We start from the raw sequence: 23,288 nt of genomic DNA on the forward strand, positions 1-23,288 counted from the left end.
TTTATTACTTCTCTTCAAATCTCATTAATCATGGAATGGAAACACACAGGAACAGAACGTACCAGTGTGACTTCAAACACTTTGTTACAGGAAATGTTCAAAATGTCCTCCGTTAGCGAGGATACATGCATCCACCCTCCGTCGCATGGAATCCCTGATGCGCTGATGCAGTCCAGGAGAATGGCGTATTGTATCACAGCCGTCCACAATACGAGCACGAAGAGTCTCTACATTTGGTACCGGGTTGCGTAGACAAGAGCTTTCAAATGCCCCCATAAATGAAAGTCAAGAGGGCTGAGGTCAGGAGAGCGTGGAGGCCATGGAATTGGTCTGCCTCTACCAATCCATCGGTCACCGAATCTGTTATTGAGAAGCGTACGAACACTTCGACTGAAATGTGCAGGAGCTCCATGGTGCATGAACCACATGTTGTGTCATACTTGTAAAGGCACATGTTCTAGCAGCACAGGTAGAGTATCCCGTATGAAATCATGATAACGTGCTCCATTGAGCATAGGTGGAAGAACATGGGGCCCAATCAAGACATCACCAACAATGCCTGCCCAAATGTTCACAGAAAATCTGTGTTGATGAGGTGATTGCACAATTGCGTGCAGATTCTCATCAGCCCACACATGCAGAGTGTGAAAATTTACAATTTATTCACGTTGGAATGAAGCCTCATCCGTAAAGAAAACATTTGCACTGAAATGAGGATTGACACATTGTTGGATGAACCATTCGCATAAGTGTACCCATGGAGGCCAATCAGCTGCTGATAGTGTCTGCACACGTTGTACATGGTACAGAAACATCTGGTTCTCCCGTAGCACTCTCCATACAGTGACGTGGTCAACGTTACCTTGTAAAGCAGCAACTTCTCTGACGCTGACATTAGGAATATCGTCAACTGCACGAAGAATTGCCTCGTCCATTGCAGGTGTCCTCGTCGTTCTAGGTCTTCCCCAGTCATGAGTCATAGGCTGGAATGTTCCGTGCCCCCTAAGACGCCGATCAATTGCTTCGAACGTCTTCCTGTCGGGTACACCTTCGTTCTGGAAATCTGTCTCGATACAAATGTACTGCGCCACGGCTATTGCCCTGTGCTAATCCATACATCAAATGGGCGTCTGCCAACTCCGCATTTGTAAACATTGCACTGACTGCAAAACCACGTTCGTGATGAACACTAACCTGTTGATGCTATGTACTGATGTGCTTCATGCTAGTACTGTAGAGCAATGAGTCGCATGTCAACACAAGCACCGAAGTCAACATTACCTTCCTTCAATTGCACCAACTGGCGGTGAATCGAGGAAGTACAGTACATACTGATGACACTAAAATGAGCTCTAACATGGAAATTAAGCATTTCCGGACACATGTCCACATAACATCTTTTCTTTATTTGTGTGTGAGGAATGTTTCCTGAAAGTTTGGCCATACCTTTTTGTAACACCCTGTATATGCTGATGCTCCTGTAACAAAAATCATATGATGAGGAAGGATAAGACGGGCAGGTCATTTGGCAAGAATGGAGGAGTCTGAGGTGATAACGAGGATTCTCTTTGGTAATCCAGGAGGACAAAGAGGGCAAGGTCAACCTTGAGCAAGATGGCTGGATGGAGTGGAAGCAGACCTACAGAAGCTCGTATGCAGAAACTGGACGAGAGTAGCATGTGACTTTGATGGATGGCAGCAGCTCGTTGGGAAGTCCAAGGTTCATCCCGGACTGTAGTGCCACAGAAGAAGAAGAAGAAGAAGAAGAAGAAGGAGAAGTGGCACATTAGTTTCCCTGATTGTCAATCAGGAATGAAGTGAAGGAGATGGAGTGATGGTGTAAAGGCTGGGTTGAGCAGGAAACCTTCAACATACAAAAACAAATACATCACAGGATCAAATCAAATCAAAGTAGTCAGAGACAACAATGCACACAGTGCTTCAAACTTGGTATCAAACTCTGCTACAGAGATAGTGGGTATGTCAGCTGTTGTTAAGCGTGGAGCAAAGTTTGGAAACACAGTCAGTAATACAGAAAAAGAATGTGCCAGTTCTACTGAAAGTGACTGTGTTGTTCTCACAGTGGCATCAAATGATGTTTTCCGCAATGAGCACAGTTCATTTGTTAAAAAATTGGTCATTGTCTTGCTGTTGCTGTCGACAATAAATGTGACAGTGATGAATCTGTAGTGACCTCCATAGATTCCACACTCAAGATCTGGGCATGCAGTTGTAAGACGTGCTACAGAGTGAACTACATAGATTCCACACTCAAGATCTGAGCATGCAGTTTCAAGACTTGCCACAGAAGTTGGCAGATGCTATAACTATCAGAGGCCGCCACTCATGGATGCACGTGCATCCTCTCCTCTGTGCACTCTACTGGCCAGCCAACAGCTTACAGATGTGAGCCCGGCCAACCTCACTCTCAGTTACGTGTTGACATTCTGACTAGGTCTATTGAATTAGTAGTGTAGCCACTCTGTGGCAAGTGTCTTCTTTCAACAAGATATTTCTAGACGTAATAAAGTGCTGTGTCTGCTGTTGTCTGTGCTCTCTTGTTGTCAGAACAGAATCTACCTCTGAAATTTGATTTGGTAGATTGGTCTTGTGTGAATAGTGAGATTCAACAAATGAATCAAAAATTAAAATACCTTTGATGTTTAAAAATGTAAGACTTACGGATGTCAGCAGTTATGAAAAAGCTAGCTTCACAATGCACTGACAACACCTAAATCTATCTGCTAAGAAGAGATTTGCATCAGATATAAACAAAGCTATTGATGAAATAATGCACGACAGCAGCTGTGAAAACAAATGAACTGTCACTCTAAATGATTACACGGAGGGAAACCAGTGAAAGTGGGCTATTCCAACTAGATCACTAACAATCCAGAACAAGTATTAAGTACACAGGTGGAAGTAAATACTAGTGTGTGTGTTCCATGTATGAATATGCCACACAGACTGCAATCCACATGAATGTAATCTATAATTTTTGCATTATAATGTACAGGATTTAGGAAGCAAAACAGGTGTTTTTGTATTTACCACAGGATTGGCTCCTCATTTTGCTATTACAGAACACCAACAGTCAACAGACAAAAACCATTATTTTAAATTAGAAGGCTATAACCTATCAACATTCTATTGTAGAATACATATTAAAGGTGGTGGTACAGCCATTTACTCAAGAAAATGTAAATTTATAAGTGCTTTGCGTGATCAAGTTCCGCATTGACAAAGGTTTCAAAACTGCAGTTCTCAAATTCCTGCTTCACGTTGTCTCTTTCTTTGTCACACACATATATATATATATATATATATATATATATATATATATATATAGTTCACCTTGTGGAAATTTTGATGCTTTCCTGAAATTACTTGATGGAGTTTTGATTAAATTAATGTCAGCATGTAAAAGTGTAAATCCCATCACACTTAGAGATATGAACTTCAACACTTTACATAACTGCCATGAAAGCAAACATTTTACAAATTTTATTCTATCTTGTGGGGCTAAAGATCTACTTGGACTAGTGGTCACTACAACAGATAACACACATAGCTGTCAACAGATCACATTATAACAAATTACGATCACCCACCTGTGCCATTAGATGTTAAAACTAAAGCCCTGAGAGAAAAAATGGTAAACATGTATAGCTTGCACAGACTGACTACCTCCAAGTTCACAAAGAATTCTACAAGCAGTAAAAGTATCAGTGCCGCAAAGAAGTTGAAGGTTAAATGGAGAGAGAATTAGCCAACAGTTACAAAGCTCAGATACTGTTTCAGAGTCATGCTGGACATTTGTAACTGAAATCAGAACCAACAACAGAAACTAAAATTAATAATGTGGAATTAACTGTGAATAATGATGTCATTTTGACCTACTCTAGTTGGCAATATTTTTAATAATGATGTTACAGGTACTGTCAAAAATGATGTCTACACGAAACTGGTTGAACGGTATACATTTGAGTCCACTAACAAATAGAACTGCAGTACACTACAGCAGTAAGTGTAAATGACATCCTGCAGCTTACTGACAACCACAGTAACAAAAAATCTGGAAGATTAGTTGAAATTTCATCATATCTATTTAAGAACTGTAAACATGAACTAGTGAAACCATTATTTCATTTAATAAAAAGTGTTCTTGAAGACAATGTATTTCCTGATAAGTTGCAACTGACCGTAGTCCAACCATTACACACAAAAATGGCAAATTATACTACGGTATGTTGATGATTTTCACTTATGGACCGTCTGACAGCAACTGAATAAAACACAATTTTAGTGCCATACGCGTTTCGCCTTTATTTTCTGCAAGGCATCATCAGTGGCCTGTAATATGTACATATGTTAGCTATTTTATTTACATTTTTTGTCACTGTGCCTATAGGTTATAAACAGTTCTGGTGGTTGGTATTTCCTATTAAGTAGTAATGTTTTGAACTGTACTTACAGGTTGCGTAGACAGTTTCTTACATATTACGCTCCTGTTGCATTTTTTGTCTTGTTCTTCTTCCTATGAGCGCCAATTTGCTGTTTTTTCTGCATTCCACAGCACTATGCACTGAACGCTTTTTTTAATGCAATGTTTTGGTTTCTGTTGCCGACTGTCAAAGACCAAAAATGCAACAGGAGCGTAATATGTAAGAAACTGTCTACGCAACCTGTAAGTACAGTTCAAAACATTACTAGTTAATAGGAAATACCAACCACCAGAACTGTTTATAACCTATAGGCACAGTGACAAAAAATGTAAATAAAATAGCTAACATATCTACATATTACAGGCCACTGATGATGCCTTGCAGAAAATAAAGGCGAAACGCTTATGGCACTAAAATTGTGTTTTATTCAGTTGCTGTCAGACGGTCCATAGGTGAAAATCATCAACATACCGTAGTATTACGCGCAACTGAGGAGGACAGGACCAAAATATTGAAGATGTCAATACAGCTATGTCAAGCATTCCCTGTCAACGTGTACAACAGGTTCAAGAAAATACATCTGAGACTCCATAAGACGATACAGCATATAAAATTCAACAGAACATGCAAAAAGAACGATTTAATTCCAAGCTACATTAATGTAAAGGTTAAAAACAGTTCTACAGTGGCACAAAAGTTGAAATCATTTGCAGAACGATATTGGTTACTACATGAAATTAAGATGCTCTATTCGAAAAAACAGCACCTAAACATGATGCTCTATGAGACTCATCTAGAATTGGCAAAAAACGTAGGAAACGCCGCAGTTTTCATGGCACTAGTAGAAAAAACTGAGCACAACACATACACAGCAATGAAACATTTACAAAACAAACATAAACACAAGATAATGAAACTAACAGTAAAAAAGACGCAAAAATACATTTACAGTTTAAATGTGAAACCACATGAACACCAACACTCATTCCATCCACGCGTAGTTAACCTAACAGAGACAGAACTACACGAAAACGAAAAAATGCTCTTGGAAAAAGGTTTGAAACACTGCACCAATAGCAAGGTGAACAATCAATACATAGAAAATCTCATAGTAGAAACCGAACACATCCTTACACGTGAAGAACAACAAAATAATTGCGAAATAAACATAGGACTGACAAGAGAACTAGTAAAAGAAGAAATAAAAGGCATAATAAAACAAACACAGCAGACACACAATAAGAGCAACCAAACAGAAGCAGCTACTATGAAAAGGTTAAAACAAAAGTTAACAAACAACAACGTTTTAATAACAAGAGCAGACAAGGGCAATGTAACAGTACTCATGGATAAAGAGCAATACATCACAAAAACCAAGGAATACATAAACACCAACGCAATACAAAAACTGAAGTCAGATCCAACTACACGATTCCAGGCAAATGTGAAACGAACACTGAAAAACATTGAACACACACTCACAGACAAACAAAAATACTACTTAACACAGAAAAACCCACAAGCACCAACACTCCGCAGTCAACCGAAAGTACATAAAGACGGAATGCCAATGAGACCTGTTATCAACTTCAAGAAAGCACCAACATACCGCATAGCCAAACACCTCCAAAAGTTAGTTACAAAACACTATAAAGTAGAAAACAACAGAACAGTGATAAACACAGGAAACCTAATAGAAAATATACAGAACATACAGGTACCACACACAGCATCACTGATTTCATTCGATATAGAAAATATGTATACCTCCATCCCTATCACAGAAACAATAGAAATCATAGAACAAAATCTCTCATCCCACAGCAACCTCACCACAGACGCAATAAAAGAAATAACAGATATGCTCAGACTGACAACTGAACAAAACTACTTTCAGTTTGAAGAAGAATATTATCTACAAACTGATGGACTGCCCATGGGATCCCCAATATCAGGAACACTAGCAAAAATTTTCATCAGTCACCTTGAAAATCTGATATTTGATAAGATAACCACAAATGAAAGTTTCAAAATCATATATTGGTACAGATACGTGGATGACATTATTTGTTTGGTAGACGAGCCAAGTGAAAAAATAGATGAACTCCATTCAGAAATAAACAAAGCTCATAAGAACATAAAATTCACACTTGAAAAAGAAAATCAAATAAATTTTCTTGACATTACAATTAAAAAAGAAAATGGAAAACATACATTTAACATCTTTAGAAAACCAACAGCCACGGACACAATAATACATTCCACATCCAACCACCCCCAAAGCCAGAAATTTGCAGCACTAAGGCACATGTTACATAGATTAAACAGAATCCCACTCAGTAAGAGAAACTATGAACAAGAAATGAACACGATCATACAAATAGCTAGGAACAACGGGTATGACACACATGTGGTACACAGGCTCAATCAAAAAATAAAAACACAAATAAAAAACAAACACAACATTTCCACAATACAAAAGAACTCACAAGCTGAAAACTTACAAACACACTCAACAAACACACACAATGACAACACCACACAGAAAAGAACCAGATGGTACACCATGACCTACACACATAAACTAACACACAGAGTTGCAAACATCCTAAAGAGACAGGGCTTCAAAATAGCATATAAGCCTGGCCAAACCCTTCAATCACACCTAAGCCAGCCAGCTACCAAGAGGGACAAATTCCAACAATCAGGAATATATAAACTTGAATGTCAAAGTTGTGATGCAGTATACATAAGCATGACAAGCAGGAATTTTGAAACAAGGTACAAAGAACATATCAGATGTTGGAAGTATGAAACAAACCATTCCACATTTGCAGAGCATTTAAAACACTACAACCATCATCCTACAAACATGGAACAAGAAATGAAAATAATGAGAATAAGCAACCATGACAAACATCTTATACAAATGCAAGAGAACTTCCACATCCAGAAAGCCATAGCAGAAAACAAACATGTGATAAATGAACAAACACACATCAGCACAGGCCCCTTACTACACTTAATAAAGGAAATGATAACATAAAAAAAAAGTATATAACACCAAAATACACACACACACACACACACACACACACACACACACACACACACACACAAAAATGCATACACGAACAGACCACTGATACTTCGATAGTTACACTCATAAGTTTGGCAGTAATATTCGATCTTTGGCAAAAACATTTGACAGTCGACAACAGAAACCAAAACATTGCATTAAAAAAAGCGTTCAGTGCATAGTGCTGTGGAATGCAGAAAAAACAGCAAATTGGCGCTCATAGGAAGAAGAACAAGACAAAAAATGCAACAGGAGCGTAATATGTAAGAAACTGTCTACGCAACCTGTAAGTACAGTTCAAAACATTACTACTTAATAGGAAATACCAACCACCAGAACTGTTTATAACCTATAGGCACAGTGACAAAAAATGTAAATAAAATAGCTAACATATGTACATATTACAGGCCACTGATGATGCCTTGCAGAAAATAAAGGCAAAACGTGTATGGCACTAAAATTGTGTTTTATTCAGTTGCTGTCAGACGGTCCATAAGTGAAAATCATCAACATACCGTAGTATTACGCGCAACTGAGGAGGACAGGACCAAAAAATTGAAGATGGCAAATTATGTTCAGAACTACAGACCCATTGCCCTACTATCAACATTTAGCAAACTGATTGAGAAAATAATGTTAAAAGGAATCTTGGAACATTACAACAATGTTGACCTAGTAGGTGATTCCAGCTTGGCTTCAGAGAGGTCAAAGTACCATGTCATCTGCAGTACAGTTTTCCACAATGCACTTGAAAAAATAAATGAAAAGCCCCAAGCAACTGGAGTATTCCTGGACCTCTCACAAGCCTCTGATAGAGTACATCATAACATGCTCTTATCACAACTGTGATGAGTGGTGTCATTGGAAAATTCAAGCAATTTCTGGAAACATATTTAAAAGGTAGACAACTGTATACAGAAAGTATATATCATAATGAAGAAATGATGGAGAGGATATAGTCAAAAATAAGTAACACATTTTATATGAAACCATTTGTAGAACATAAGTACTTTAGGATTAAAGGAGACACTCACCAAAAAGCAGGCTAACACAAAAGAAGAAGAACTTGCTAGCTTTCAGAGTTATCCCTTGATGAGCTAGAGTAAAATAAACACACCTGTGATTGTGTGGGATTTTTTTTCCCCTCTATATTTGACAGTGTCTAGCAAGAAAATTAGGATTGTGTCAGTATATTCGCATTGTGAAGGGACTGATCAAGGTAAGATGGATAGTTTTTATGAGGCACTCAGTGATGTAGCTGTTAGAGTAAAGGACAAGGATAGTGTTCAGCTCATGGGTGATTTTAACGCCAGGATTGGAAATCGAACAGAAGGGAATGAAAAGGTTATGGGTAAATTTGGAGAGGATATGGAGGCCAACAGGAACGGGCAGCAACTCTTGGATTTCTGTGCCAGTATGGGCTTAGTAATCACAAACTCCTTTTTTAAACATAAGAACATTCACCGGTATACTTGGGAAGGCCGGGGTAACCTGATCTGTCATTGACTATATAATAACACATCAGGAATTCAGGAAGGCTGTGAGGGACACACGTGTATTCAGGGGATACTTTGATGACACCGATCATTATTTAATCTGCAGTGAAATTGGGATTGCGAGGCCGAAAGTGCAGGAGGTCAGGTCCATATGTAGGAGGATAAGAGTGAAGAAACTTCAGGATAAGGAAATCAGGCACAAGTACATAACAGCGATCTCAGAAAGGTACCAGTTATTTGAATGTAGTCAATTACAGTCATTGGAAAAGGAATGGACAAGGTAAAGGGACACAGTACTAGAAGTGGCTAAAGAATGTCTTGGAACAGTAGTGTGTAAAAGTAGGAGGAAGCAAACAGCTTGGTGGAATGACACAGTCAAGGCAGCCTGTAAAAGGAAAAAGAAGGCGTATAAAAAATGGCTACATACTAGAACTCAGGTAGACAGAGAAAGTTATGTTGAAGAAAGAAACAAAGCCAAACAGATAATTGCAGCATCCAAGAAGAAATCTTGGGAAGACTTTGGAAACAGGTTGGAGACATTGGGTCAAGCTGCTGGAAAACCATTCTGGAGTGTAATTAGCAGTCTTCGAAAGGGAGGTAAGAAGGAAATGACAAGTATTTTGGACAGGTCAGGAAAACTGCTGGTGAATCCTGTGGATGCCTTGGGCAGATGGAGGGAATATTTTGAAGAGTTGCTCAATGTAGGTGAAAATACGATCAGTAATGTTTCAGATTTCGAGGTAGAATGGGATAGGAATGATGATGGAAATAGGATCACGTTTGAGGAAGTGGAGAAAATGGTCAATAGATTGCAGTGCAATAAAGCAGCTGGGGTGGATGAAATTAAGTCGGAACTCATCAAGTACAGTGGAATGTCAGGTCTTAAATGGCTACACAGGGTAATTGAAATGGCCTGGGAGTCGGGACAGGTTCCATCAGACTGGACAAAAGCAGTAATCACACCAATCTTTAAACATGGAAACAGAAAAGATTGTAACAACTACAGAGGTATCTCTTTAATCAGCGTTGTGGGTAAAATCTTCTCAGGTATTGTTGAAAGGAAAGTGGAGTATTAGTTGAGGAGCAATTGGATGAAAATCAGTGTGGGTTTATGCCTCTTAGAGGTTGTCAGGACCAGATCTTTAGCTTATGACAAATAATGGAGAAGTGTTATGAGTGAAACAGGGAATTGTATCTATGCTTTATAGATCTAGGAAAGGCATATGACCGGGTTCCTAGGAGGAAGTTATTGTCTGTTCTACGAGATTATGGAATAGGAGGCAAACTTTTGCAAGCAATTAAAGGTCTTTACATGGATAGTCAGGCAGCAGTTAGAGTTGACGGTAAACTGAGTTCATGGTTCAGAGTAGTTTCAGGGGTAAGACAAGGCTGCAACCTGTCTCCACTGTTGTTCATATTATTTATGGATCATATGTTGAAAACAATAGACTGGCTGGGTGAGATTAAGATATGTGAACACAAAATAAGCAGTCTTGCATATGCAGATGACTTAGTTGTGATGGCAGATTCGATTGAAGGTTTGCAGAGTAATATTTCAGAGCTAGATCAGAAATGTAAGGACTATGGTATGAAGATTAGCATCTCCAAAACGAAAGTAATGTCAGTGGGAAAGAAATATAAACGGATTGAGTGCCAAATAGGAGGAACAAAGTTAGAACAGGTGGACGGTTTCAAGTACTTAGGATGCATATTCTCACAGGATGGCAACATAGTGAAAGAACTGGAAGCGAGGTGTAGCAAGGCTAATGCAGTGAGCACTCTGCTACGATCTACTCTCTTCTGCAAGAAGGAAGTCAGTACCAAGACTAAGTTATCTGTGCACCGTTCAATCTTTCGACCAACTTTGTTGTATGGGAGCGAAAGCTGGGTGGATTCAGGTTACCTTATCAATAAGGTTGAGGTTACGGATATGAAAGTAGCTAGGATGATTGCAGGTACTAGTAGATGGGAACAATGGCAGGAGGGTGTCCACAATGAGGAAATCAAAGAAAAACTGGGAATGAACTCTATAGATGTAGCAGTCAGGGCGAACAGGCTTAGATGGTGGGGTCATGTTACACGCATGGGAGAAGCAAGGTTACCCAAGAGACTCATGGGTTCAGCAGTAGAGGGCAGGAGGAGTCGGGGCAGACCGAGGAGAAGGTACCTGGATTCGGTTAAGAATGATTTTGAAGTAATAGGTTTAACATCAGAAGAGGCACCAATGTTAGCACTGAATAGGGGATTATGGAGGAATTTTATAAGGGGGGCTATGCTCCAGACTGAACGCTGAAAGGCATAATCAGTCTTAAATGATGATGATGATGATGATGATCTAGCTTGTCAAAGGATAACTCTGAAAGCCAGTATGTTTTCTTTCTTTTGAATGTGCCCATCAACAACTCAATGCTCCCGCTTTATGAATGGCCTCCTTTAATCCCAAAGTAATATACATTTTGGTGTTTCTTAGGCATCCATTTTAGGTCCATTTCTGTTTATGTGTTACATTAATGACTTCTCATGTTCTATAGATATTAAGTACTTGATTACTATGTATGCTGCTGACACATCTGGTGTCTATCTGTTGTGCTCACAGTGGTCCAGTCTAGTTAAGGAGATTCAAAACTTTACCGAAAACATTAGAGCTCGCTTTGAAAGAGAGAACCTCAAAGTTAACATAGAAAAAACTAATTATTCTTCACTTTAAACCAAGTGGTCTAAATAGTCAAAATATTGTGACTGATGAAATTCTGTCATAAACCTGTTTTGAATGTAAATTTTTGGGTTTATACATAGATGAGCAATTTTCATGGAAGCAGCATGTTGATGACATCTGAAAAATAAATAAATTAATCAAAATAAAAAAATAAAATAAAAATTGTACCTTAATTCTGACATCCTAAAGACACCCATAAAGAAAACTCAAAAATTTTTGTATCACTGCAGCTGTACTTTAGATTTTTGCCACAAAACCACAGCAATGAGAAGTCAGGCAAGATGGTGACAAGCATAAAGAAAGTGTATGTTATACCTGAAATGTATTCACGTCAGTCTGCCACAACAGTGTAACGACGCTTCAGAAAAGATTCACCAGGCGCCAATGGGATGCACAGTTTAAGGTTTCAGGATACCTCTGCATGAGGAAATCAAGGGGACGGCCTGCAGTGAGTGAAGAAATGGCTGAATGCCTGCAGGTGAGTTTGGCACGTAGACCACTGAATTGTGGTAAATTGGCTCTTGCCGTGACTGGAGATCGATTATGGACTTCAACTACCAACAGGATGGTGCTCCACACCACTGGACAACAATGTATGTAAATTCTTAAACAGGAAACTGAGGAACTGATGGATCTGTCAAAGTAGAGTTGACAATCAGCAATTCATGTCGTGGCCTCCACACTCTCTTGACCTAACCCATGCACTTTTTTGTGTGGGGTTACGTGAAAGGTTACGAAAAGGGTTTCCATAATGCAGAAGAGGGCATTGAGGATCATAGCAAAAGTAAAACAAGGAACATCTTGCAAAAGCTTATTCACTTGACTCAATATTCTCAAAGTTTATGCCATGTACATTATAGAAACATTATGCTACTGAAAGAAGAAACAAAGGTCAAAACAGGAACATGGAAATTCATAACCATGATACAAGGCTCAAAAAGACTTTCACATGGTTAACAGAAGATTAACTTAAACAGCAAAAAGCCTCTATGTCAAAGGAGTGTGTCTCGTAATTTATTGCCCAAGTTAAGATGTTGATATGGGTTGCTTTTAAAAAATGACTCAAACATTTGTATAATATAAAACATAATGTACAAAACAAGTCCAGTAATTGTGCCATATTATAAAATGTTTGTAATATGTAACTGTAAATAATTTATACATTGCTAACAATGCCATGCATGTAAATTTACCTGCTACAAGCAGATAATAACAAGAATTTCAAGAGTACTAAGGCAGAGACTTGAAACAATGAAGTAATCATATTACTTCAAGTGAGTAATCTCATGATCTGTGTGTGTGTGTGTGTGTGTGTGTGTGTGTGTGTGTGTGACTCCCAACTCATGTTTTGCTTATAAACACCTCAGACAGCCCCTTTTCTTTGCATTCAGCTAAGTAATGAAAGAGTTTGACAAGCATAGTTGTGCCCAAAATGATGATGGGAAATTTTTGATACAGAGTACAAATTTAGGAAGTTTTTAGAACAATCAGAAGAATATTTGTCTTACAAGTAATAAGGAGGAGAACGAGAGATGAATGAGTTAAATAGAAAACTGGAACATCTTAAAATTACACCAAAGGCAAACGGTTGAAGTAAGCTTCATTACAGCAAGTAAATTTAATACTGATAATTTGTTGAGCATGTCAAAAATAGTTAAATCTTATTTAACAATAACAAGACATCAGAACACAAGAAGAATCTCCAATAATTTCCACTGTAGCAAATACAGCGAGAAACAAAGTGAACACACCAAATATGTTTAGCTGGAGCTCTGAGCACCATCAACAATAGATTAGCTTAGCTAATTTGGTGCTGATAAAATGTGACAGGACCCACTACTGTTTACAATAGAAGTCAATCTTCATGTTGTTTACAGCAAAGGTTGTGTGGACATTTTAGAGGACCAAGTGCACCCAACAACATAGATATTGTACGTTAACAAGCACAATGTCTTCGTAGATGACAATGTCTGATTTTGTACTGCTAAACTGTTTCGGTGTGGTTTCAGAAAATGTAGATAAATTTAAGAATGTCCCCCGGTGCCTCCAGTCACTCAACTAGAGAAATAATGAGCATCACTGGAAAATTTCAGAGTAGTGAACTTGATGCAGATTTCCTTCCAAAATATGTGCTGCACTATATGACAAATGGTACAGAATTTCACAGGAAAAAATTCATGAATTTAATGCAACAATTCTGCAGCGTATCACATGTGATTTATGGACTAAAGCAGGTACAAAATTGTAACGTCTGATGTGTTGTCACTATTTTGATAAACAACCCCTTGTCAAAAAAGCATAAAACACTATGGGCAGTTTTGAACATAGTGCTTCAATAAATGAATCCACATTTGCTGGTGACATTAATTACAGTAGAAAAATACTTGCTGTCTATACATTTACATGTACTTTCACATATTAACTACTCACTACAAGATTTACACTTAAATCTACTCAATTTCAGAGAGCAAAATACAAAAAGTAGTAATTAGACGAGATAGCAATATTTTTAAGCCATTTCACGAGGCTATCTGTCATATCATGATTCAATCTCATTCTCCTCCGTAATTCTGCAGCAGGGAGTTAAATCATAATAAACGAACCTGAGCTTTCTCAAATTCTGCTTGGTCAGCAACATCTAATGTCCTCTTGGCCTTGTGAGTTGCATCAGCTTCTTTTTCTCTGATCTGAGCAACAGCCATATTCAATTTAGCCATATTATCTTTAAGTTCTTCCTTTTCCCTAAAAAAATTGTCATGAAAATAAAATAAATAGCTTTATTGTCACAAGTCATGAAGTACATAAAATATTAAAAGAATACTTTCAATAAGTAACATACGTTATCTGAATAATACACAATTAGTGTTACTATTAATCCTGAATGTATTAATCAGCTACTTCAACAAGATCATAACTCCCTAAAATCATTCCCTGAGATGAGATCCAATCTTTCTGAGATCACACAACATCTTTCTGTCGCCCTCCCAATCTCCACGATACTCTTGACAGACCCTGTGCTCCCTCTGCACCCATCTCCCTACTCCATGGCTCCAAACCCTGTGACTGTCCCCACTGAAAGACTTGCCTTTTGCACCCTCCTACCACCACCTGTATCAGACCTGTAACTGGCAAAACATACACTATCAAATGGAGAGCCACCTATGAAACAACACATCATATACCAGATGTTATGTAAACACTGTTCGGCTGTTTACATCAGCATGACTACCACCAATCTTATCAGTCAGGATGAATGGCAATTACCATACACGCCATTTGGATGCTTCCCCCAGACACCAGTTTCTCAGAACTCCTTACGTGGAAACTAGTGCTACAACATGTCCTTGGTTCTTGCCACCCACCTGGCCTTAATTTACTTTAATTTCTTCCATCTCAGCATTGCTTCTAAGTAACTACTCCTTTATTCACTCTGTTTTAGTTTCTATATCTTTCATTTTCAGAACCATCTATTTTTCACCTTTCCTCTCCCATCTCTACTACATATAATGCACTTAGCTTTTCATTCGTATTAACTCATTCATGATGTTTTAGCAGTAATCTCTGCCTTGCATATTAACCTGTCTTCCACCTTAAGCTCTCAGGTTTTCAAATCTCATCCAGTGCAGTCCCCAACAACCAGGCTTTCCTTCTTATCCCGTCCAGTACATCTCCCCTGACCCGGGGTTCTGGGTGACCTTTCCAAACTCTGCCCCTTTTCCTAAACCTCTCCAGTCCTTTTCATTCACCCCTTTTCCTTACCCTTCTCCCAAAAGGTTTCATACTAAAACCTTTTTTTATATGTGTGTTCTCCTGCTGCCACTTAGTAAGTAGTACTTTACTACTAATCTTAATTTTTTATTAAAATAAATGAAATTTCTGTAATTGTCCACTAAAATTCTAATGTCAACATGTGGTAACACACAATTTTAAATTTTAAAAATGTGTTTTCTAAGGCAAAAGGAAAGAAAGGGGAAGTAGCCACTGTCGAAAATATGAGAAATCTGAAATTGTCAACTATGCCAAGTGATGTCCTAGATCATCATCAGATAATCATGTGATACAGTGGTGGATAATACACTTTGGAATGTGACTCATTTATACAGCATCTCACCTGAAATCATTCACCAATGTAATCCAATACAAAGCAAAAGCAAAAGATGATTTATTGGCAGTAAGCGTGTACCTTCTATGTATTGATGTGTACTTTGAAATTGAAGGATTATCGAAAGGAACACATGAACACAGCCCATGGTACAACAGTCATCTGCAAATAGTGCCAGCAGACAAAAGCACTCACTTAGCAGTTCTCCACCACTGAGCCAACACCTGAGATAACATTCAACAGCCAACCACTCCAATATGGGAGAGACGAACATTACCTTGTCCAGCACTCCCATTTCGTGTTTATGTGCTGTCGGTTTCTCTTACAGCCATAATTCAGTGTTTTAGCCGGCTAATGTCATGATATATAGCAATTTCACAATATTTAAATCAAATTTACAAAGGTTGGCCACTCTTATAAATTATTCCTTTCTGCAGATAACACAAAATGTTTAACGCTCCACTACAGTTGTCTACGTTTATGCTCAGCTTTGGCAAACTAGACAATTACAGATACACTGTAATTTTAATTATTTACATTTTACATCATTCTGATTGAACTGTAGGTGTCTTATTAATTATATACCTTATGCTGCTGCTACTGCAATCTTCAAAGACAGTAGTATCAATTAATAACAACTGTGTTACTGAAAAATGTATGTTCAAGCTGAACTGAAGACACTTAACATTAATGGATGATCCTCCAAAAGACAAAATTTATAATTATACTGGCTTAATATTCATGATGAAAACATCACCTGCATGAAAATCATAATTAAGTTCATTCTGTCCATTTCTCATGGTTTGTCCTCATAAAATATTCTACATTTCATGGAAATAAAAAGATTGAAGTATTATCTTCTGTATGCACTTACATTGCTAAAGATGCATTAAAAATACACTATTTCCTACCTTTGTAAAATTTCAATTTGATGTTTGTAAGTTTCAATATTTGGAATGGAACTTCCATCGTATGAATGAGACTGCACATCAGCCAGTTTCTTCTTATACATGTCAACTTCTTCCAGTGCCTTTCTAAGATCAATTTTTGTTTGTGTAAGTTGTGCCTCCAGTTCACTTATTCTTGATTCAAACACTATGCTAGGTCCTTCCAGACGCTTCTTCTTAGCTGGCTGCATTTTTTTCTTTTCCTTCTGAAAGGCAAATGAAGTGTTATAAACCCCTCTTTTACTCTCTTAGGGCTAGTAATATAAAAATTATATAAATATAATAGGTGTCAACACAAGATGTAACAGAAACACGTAAAAGGCAATGCATGATGACCCTCTCATTTCCTGTGGGTTCAAATTCTCACCATCAGTGTCACTAGGGATGCAACAAAAGTTAAGTCTGATAACAATTTGTGAAGAACTGAACATTTGCTATAGTTCTTTAAGCCACAGCAATGTGTGTCCTATGGAGTCTACAATGTTGTTTTCACAAATTTATGTTGTAGAAGCGAGGCCATGAGACACCTTTTACAGGTCATGCAACTAATCTCCCATCAGAATTCAGTATTTAATTTATGAGTAAAGGGGATCACTCACTAAACAGCAGAAGTATTCAGTCATCAGCAGGCACACACAATGCTGAATGAAAACTTTGATAGGTTTTGGAAGAAGTATCTTGATGAGCTAAAGAGTGCAAGTGCGACCCCTGACCCTCCCCCCCCCCCCTCCCCTCTCACGTGCACACTCTACCTATGCACCTACGTTGTGCCAGCTGGACACATAATGCTACAAGGTGTACAACTTTGCTTCTGCCATTTTTCCCCAACATTTGAAACTTTAATGAAACAAATTGGTTACACACGAATCATTCAAAGTATTTTCCATCAATGGCCACTACTTTCTCCCTTCTTTCGGGCAGTGCACGAATCCCGTGTCGAAAAAATTGTTCATCTTTTGAAGCAATCCATGAATCGATCCAATTTGTGACTTCTTCATGGTCAGCCAGGCCATGTGCCATTGATCTAAACAGGTGATGGTCAGAGGGAGAAATGTCTGGAGAATACGGCTGATGGGGTAGGACTTCCCATTTTAATGTTTCCAATTACGTTTTGACCTCTTTTGCAATGTGGGGTCAAGCACTGTCGTGCTGCAAAATCACTTTATCGTGCCTCTCGCTGTCTTTTAATGCTGTTCTCAAACGCATTAATTGCATTTTATAATGAGCACCTGTGATTGTTTCATTTGGTTTTAACATCTCATAGTACATGACACCGAGCTGGTCCCACCAAATGCAGAGCATGATCTTGGAGCCGTGAATATTCGGTTTGGTCATCGACATGGAAGCATGTCCAGGATATCCCCATGATTTTTTGCATTTACAGTTATCGTAATGAACCCATTTTTCGTTCTCGGTCACAATGCAATGCAGAAATCCCTTCTGTTTTTGCCATTGAAGCAACTGTTCAGAAACACACAAACACCGTTCAACATCTCTTGGTTTCAGCTCACACAGGACCCAAGTTCCTTCTTTCTGAATCATGCTCATTGCCTTGAGACATTTTGAAATGTCTTGCTGTGTCACTCCCACTAATCGTGCCAATTCTTCTTGAGTTTGATGCGAGTCTTCACTCAGCAATGTCTCCAATTCTGCATCTTCGAAAACATTCTCTCTTCCACCATTAAGCCGGTCTACAACGTTAAACTCACCGTTCTTGAAGCATTGAAACCACTCACAACACGTTCTTTTACGAATAGCGTCCTTACCATTATGTATTTGGGAGCATTTGATGAGTCTAAGCCACCATTTTCTTCATACTAAAACAAAACAGTAACATCTCCCGCAAAAGACGAGAATTAGGCTCGTAAACTGACATTTTCAATCAAAAACAACTTTATAATGATGACACAGTTCGAGTAATGTTTGAATGAGTTTATGTTGACCGAGGTCCAAGCTAACTGCCTGAAGTCTGTGAACTGTTTCTTTCGACCGCTACTTACCATTGTCGCCACCTATCAGCAAACGGCAGAAGCAAAGTTGTACACCTTGTAGGATTAAAATTTGGTAGGTGGAATGGGGTGGGGTAGGGAGTGGGGGATTGGGTCAAGTGAGGTGGATACAGGGAAAAAGAGGCAGGAACAAGGAAGAAAGGTTGGAGACACATAGCTAGTGGCTCAGAGGTATGCAGGATAGGAATGTGGGAGAGAAGGGTGAAAGGTGCAGGGGTAGGCATGTGACACGCAGTACAAGAGCAGGTGAGTTGTAGCGTATGAAGAAGATGACACGGAGTCATGGATTGGAAGGGGTTGAAAGGACAGAGGAAAGGGAAACCGTTTGGTAGCATGTAGGAGAGTGGGTCAGTAGATCAAGGCCAGTCAAAATTGTTTAAATCCTATTCCATCTTGGAGCAACAGTACCCATCACCACCTATCCTGCTAAACACAACGAACCCCCTCATCAACCCCTCATAGCATCTTGATCCTGCCTTGCTGACATTCCCAATTTACCACAGCCTCCAAACACTCCACAAAATGCAGAACTCAAACAACCCCAGACAGTGTTGTTAACCTTCTCGGCAAAAACCTCAATTATACAGAAGTTTCAGTCCTATCCAAATGCCTCATCTTCAGCCCCATAACCAAGTTTACCCATGATGGATTCACCGAATACTTATTCTCCTACAGTGTAAACATTTCTTTACTAACTATCTCTCCAACCAAAGCCAACCTAAACCCAAGACTGAGCCTTGCCTTCTGCTACCCAGTCACCTTCCAGGAATTCTTTACCTCACCACCCTTTCCCAGGTCCCTTCCCCAAAGCATAAGCCTCTCAACATAAGATAGGACAACCATTCACAACCTCAGAACAGAACCTGACATAACCATCCTTTCTGCAGACAAAGACAGTAACTACCTGACATTAGGCTTCTGGCAACTGTCTGAGTTCTCCACCTGTAAGTTCTGCCAGAGTCGTCCTGTCCCAGAAGTGCAACACAACCTCCAGGCCCTACTGAAGTCATTAGGCTCATCCCAAAGCCTCTCCCTTGAGTCCATCTCACTCCTTACCCTAATAACCACCCACACACCTATCTTCAACATGCTTACCAAAATCCACAAATCAAACAAACCTGGACGCTATGTTGCAGCGGGTTGCTATGATCCTAGTGAAAAAAAAATCTCCATTCTTGCTGACTGACACCTCCACGATATTACCCAAATTGCCTCTCATATCAAAAATGCAAACCCCTTCCTTCACCAACTCTCGACCACTGACACACCATTACCACCTGGACCCTTACCTGTCACTGATGATGCCGCTTCAATACACACCAACATCCCTCACCCTATGGTCTTGCCACAATCAAACATTACCTATCCCAATATCCTTCAGACTCCAGACCCACTACCTTATTCCTGACCCACCTTACCAACTATACCCTCGTACACTACTACTTCTCCTTTGAGGGCAAGTTATGTAAACAAGCACATGGCACAATCATGTGAACACACATGGCACCGTCCTGTGCCAACATGTTTATAGGCCATCTAGAGGAAATCTTCCTAATCTCCCTTGACTCCTTGTCTGGTTAAGGTTCATCGATGATATCGTCACAATCTGTACCCAGAATGAAGACAGTCCTGGAATAAATGATGACTAACTGAAAACCCTCAGCTGCCGACAGGTGTTGTTGATATACCTCGATGTGGACAGTTGAAAATGTGTGCCCCGACCGGGACTCGAACCCGGGATCTCCTGCTTACATGGCAGATGCTCTATCCATCTGAGCCACCGAGGACACAGATGAATAGCGTGACTGCAGGGACTTACCCCTTGCACGCTTCCCGTGAGACTCACACTCCCAACTGTCCACAATTCTACATATGTAATGTGCATTACAGACATTTGCCCATCCACTCATTACTCGCGCAAGCTTTGGCGATTCCCGTAAGAGTTTGGGCAACCTGTGCGCATTTGCACAGACGAAGGTCAATGGTTGGGCAGCCTTTTAACTATATTAGAAGATAGTGAGTGTTCTCGAAAGAACAGAATACTGTTGATGATCGTGCAGCTTTTCCCTGGAATAAATTATGACTAACTGAAAACCCTCAGCTGCCGACAGGTGTTGTTGATATACCTCGATGTGGACAGTGCAAGGGATAAGTCTCTGCACTCGCGCTATTCATCTGCGTCCTCGGTGGCTCAGATGGATAGAGCATCTGCCATGTAAGCAGGAGATCCCGGGATCGAGTCCCGGTCGGGGCACACATTTTCAACAGTCCACATCGAAGTATATCAACAACACCTGTCGGCAGCTAAGGGTTTTCAGTTAGTCATCATTTATTCCAGGGAAAAGCTGCACGGTCATCAACAGTATTCTGTTCTTTCGGGAACAGTCACTATCTTCATAAGAAGACAGTCCTCATTCCTCCATAACCTCAACACTTTCTCTCCCATCTGCTTCACATGGTCCTGCTCACCTCAAAGTGCCACATTCCTGGATGTTGAACTCCATTTCTCTGATGGCTCCCTCCACACTTCTGTCCATATTAAATCCACAAATTACCAACAGTACCTGCATTTTGACAGCTGTCATCCCTTCCCCATCAAAAAACACCCCCATAGAGCCTGGCCACAAATGTAAGACATATCTGCAATGATAATAATTACTTTGCCCAATATGCTCAAGGTCTCACAAAGGACTTACCAGATAGACACTACCCCAGAAATCTTGTCCACAAACAGATTTCTCATGCCATAACCTCACACACTCATAATGCTCCCACCACTGCTAAGAATCAACTGAAAAGGTGCAGCAATCCCCCTCCCCTCCCACCCTTTCTCGTAACCCAGTATCACCCCAGACTGCAACAACAGAACCATATCTCATACCTTTGCTAGGGCTTTGATTATCTATCATCATGTGTGCAAAAAAGAGTTATCTTAACCAATACCCTTCCCACCCCTCCTAAAGTGGCATACTGTCACATATGTTTTTCCCACTCCAAATCTCTTGCCACAGGGGTCACACACCTGCGGAAGACCCAGGTGAAATATGTCCCCAATTCAGCCAGCCAGCACATCTTACCCCAGTCCTGTTACAGGCTCATCTTATATTCTATCAGAGGCCTGGCCTCAGTCTCTGCTAACCCACTGTCCCTACACCCTTCCTAACAATTTCCCCTTCCTATCATCCCCCTTCCTATCCATGCCTCCACATCATCTTCTTTGTGTACCATACCCCATCAGCTCCGGCGCCTGTGTGTCATATGCCTAGCCCGTATACCTGCCACCCCTCCCTCCTGCATTTCTATCCCGCACACTTGCTGCCTCCCTCCAAGACACTAGCTACCCATCCCCAATCCCTTCTCTAGGTTCCTGCCACGATCTTCCTCTGACCACTCAATCCAATAAAAACCCCACCCAGTCTGCCTACTGAAAAGCAATCCCAGCATTGTAATGCTTCTGCTACTTGGTGAGTGGTCTCCTTTACTCCTAAATTACTTAGCTTCAGCCAGAACTTTCCTTAGAAAATTCAGTATTTGTTTGACATATGTGTACTTGTAGTTATCACAAAGAACTAAAGGGTCTGATGCTCATTTCCATGTAATTATGCTACTTCTTGTAATATTCTGTAATTGTTAGAGTAGATATGATACATTTATGAGATTATAATTAATATATTTTTCTGCCAATGTTTTTAGTGGTACTGTGTCCTACAAACTAGCACAGTAACAAGTGTACAATATGGATAATCCCTATCACTTAAATGAAGTTTGTCGTCTTTTTTTTAGGCAAAATTAAAGATGACATTGATTCTATTCTGAGTGATGAAAATGAGTGGTACAATATGGGCTGCCACATGTTCTGCTCATATGGCAATAGCTCCTTTCACAAATGTCGGAACAGTTATTCAATGTTTCAGTGAAGGAGCGCATCATGGAATACATTAATCTTTTCTCAGAACTAAATCAGCATGCAAAAACTCAGCGAATAAGATGTTCCTGCTTTACTAAAATGACAGTGCTCGATGCTGTAATCAGAATTTTGTAACTGGCTGGATGACTTAAAGCGCACAACCACAACACCTTAGATTTTAGTTGTCATCAACGTGCAGATGGTGGTGAGCAAGAAGTGCTGCTTGTTCCTACTGTCTTGTTTACAGTTTGACAGCAAGTTATATGAGAGAGATGTTTCTGCCAAATTTGCGTACTTCTCCCAAATTTTATCAGTAATTGCCAAAAGAGAATAAATACATACATTTAATTCATTAATATGAGCTTTATCGTAATTACTGAACTTCAAAAATCTAAAAAACATACTTCTATGCAATACAATTCATGAAAAACCTCTTGGATGCCAGGAAAGATATTTGAATTGAAAACAAATGTAGTAAGACCAAGTGTGACACCTTGGATAGTTACATAAACAAGCCAAAAAGAACATGTTTAAAAGATCTGTTGAATGATTTAGCTGCTGAATTGTTAAAATATATTTAGTTGCTT

The 23,288-nt window shown here is 39.5% G+C and overlaps 1 protein-coding gene and 1 non-coding gene across 2 annotated transcripts in view; both read right to left on the reverse strand.

Annotated features, from left to right (window-relative positions):
• The window catches only part of LOC124776267 (serologically defined colon cancer antigen 8 homolog), a gene marked incomplete in the record, with an annotated part of 236,051 nt that overhangs the window by 196,883 nt on the left and 15,880 nt on the right, over positions 1-23,288 (reverse strand). The window contains 2 exon segments of the mRNA XM_047251167.1: positions 14,340-14,478; positions 16,750-16,991. Of these exon segments, the coding sequence (XP_047107123.1) occupies positions 14,340-14,478; positions 16,750-16,991 (381 nt within the window).
• Positions 20,508-20,581, reverse strand: Trnat-ugu. The gene has a single exon. It is a non-coding gene; the product is annotated as a tRNA-Thr (tRNA).

Source organism: Schistocerca piceifrons, chromosome 2, assembly GCF_021461385.2.
Source record: "Schistocerca piceifrons isolate TAMUIC-IGC-003096 chromosome 2, iqSchPice1.1, whole genome shotgun sequence".
Taxonomy (NCBI): domain Eukaryota; kingdom Metazoa; phylum Arthropoda; class Insecta; order Orthoptera; family Acrididae; genus Schistocerca; species Schistocerca piceifrons.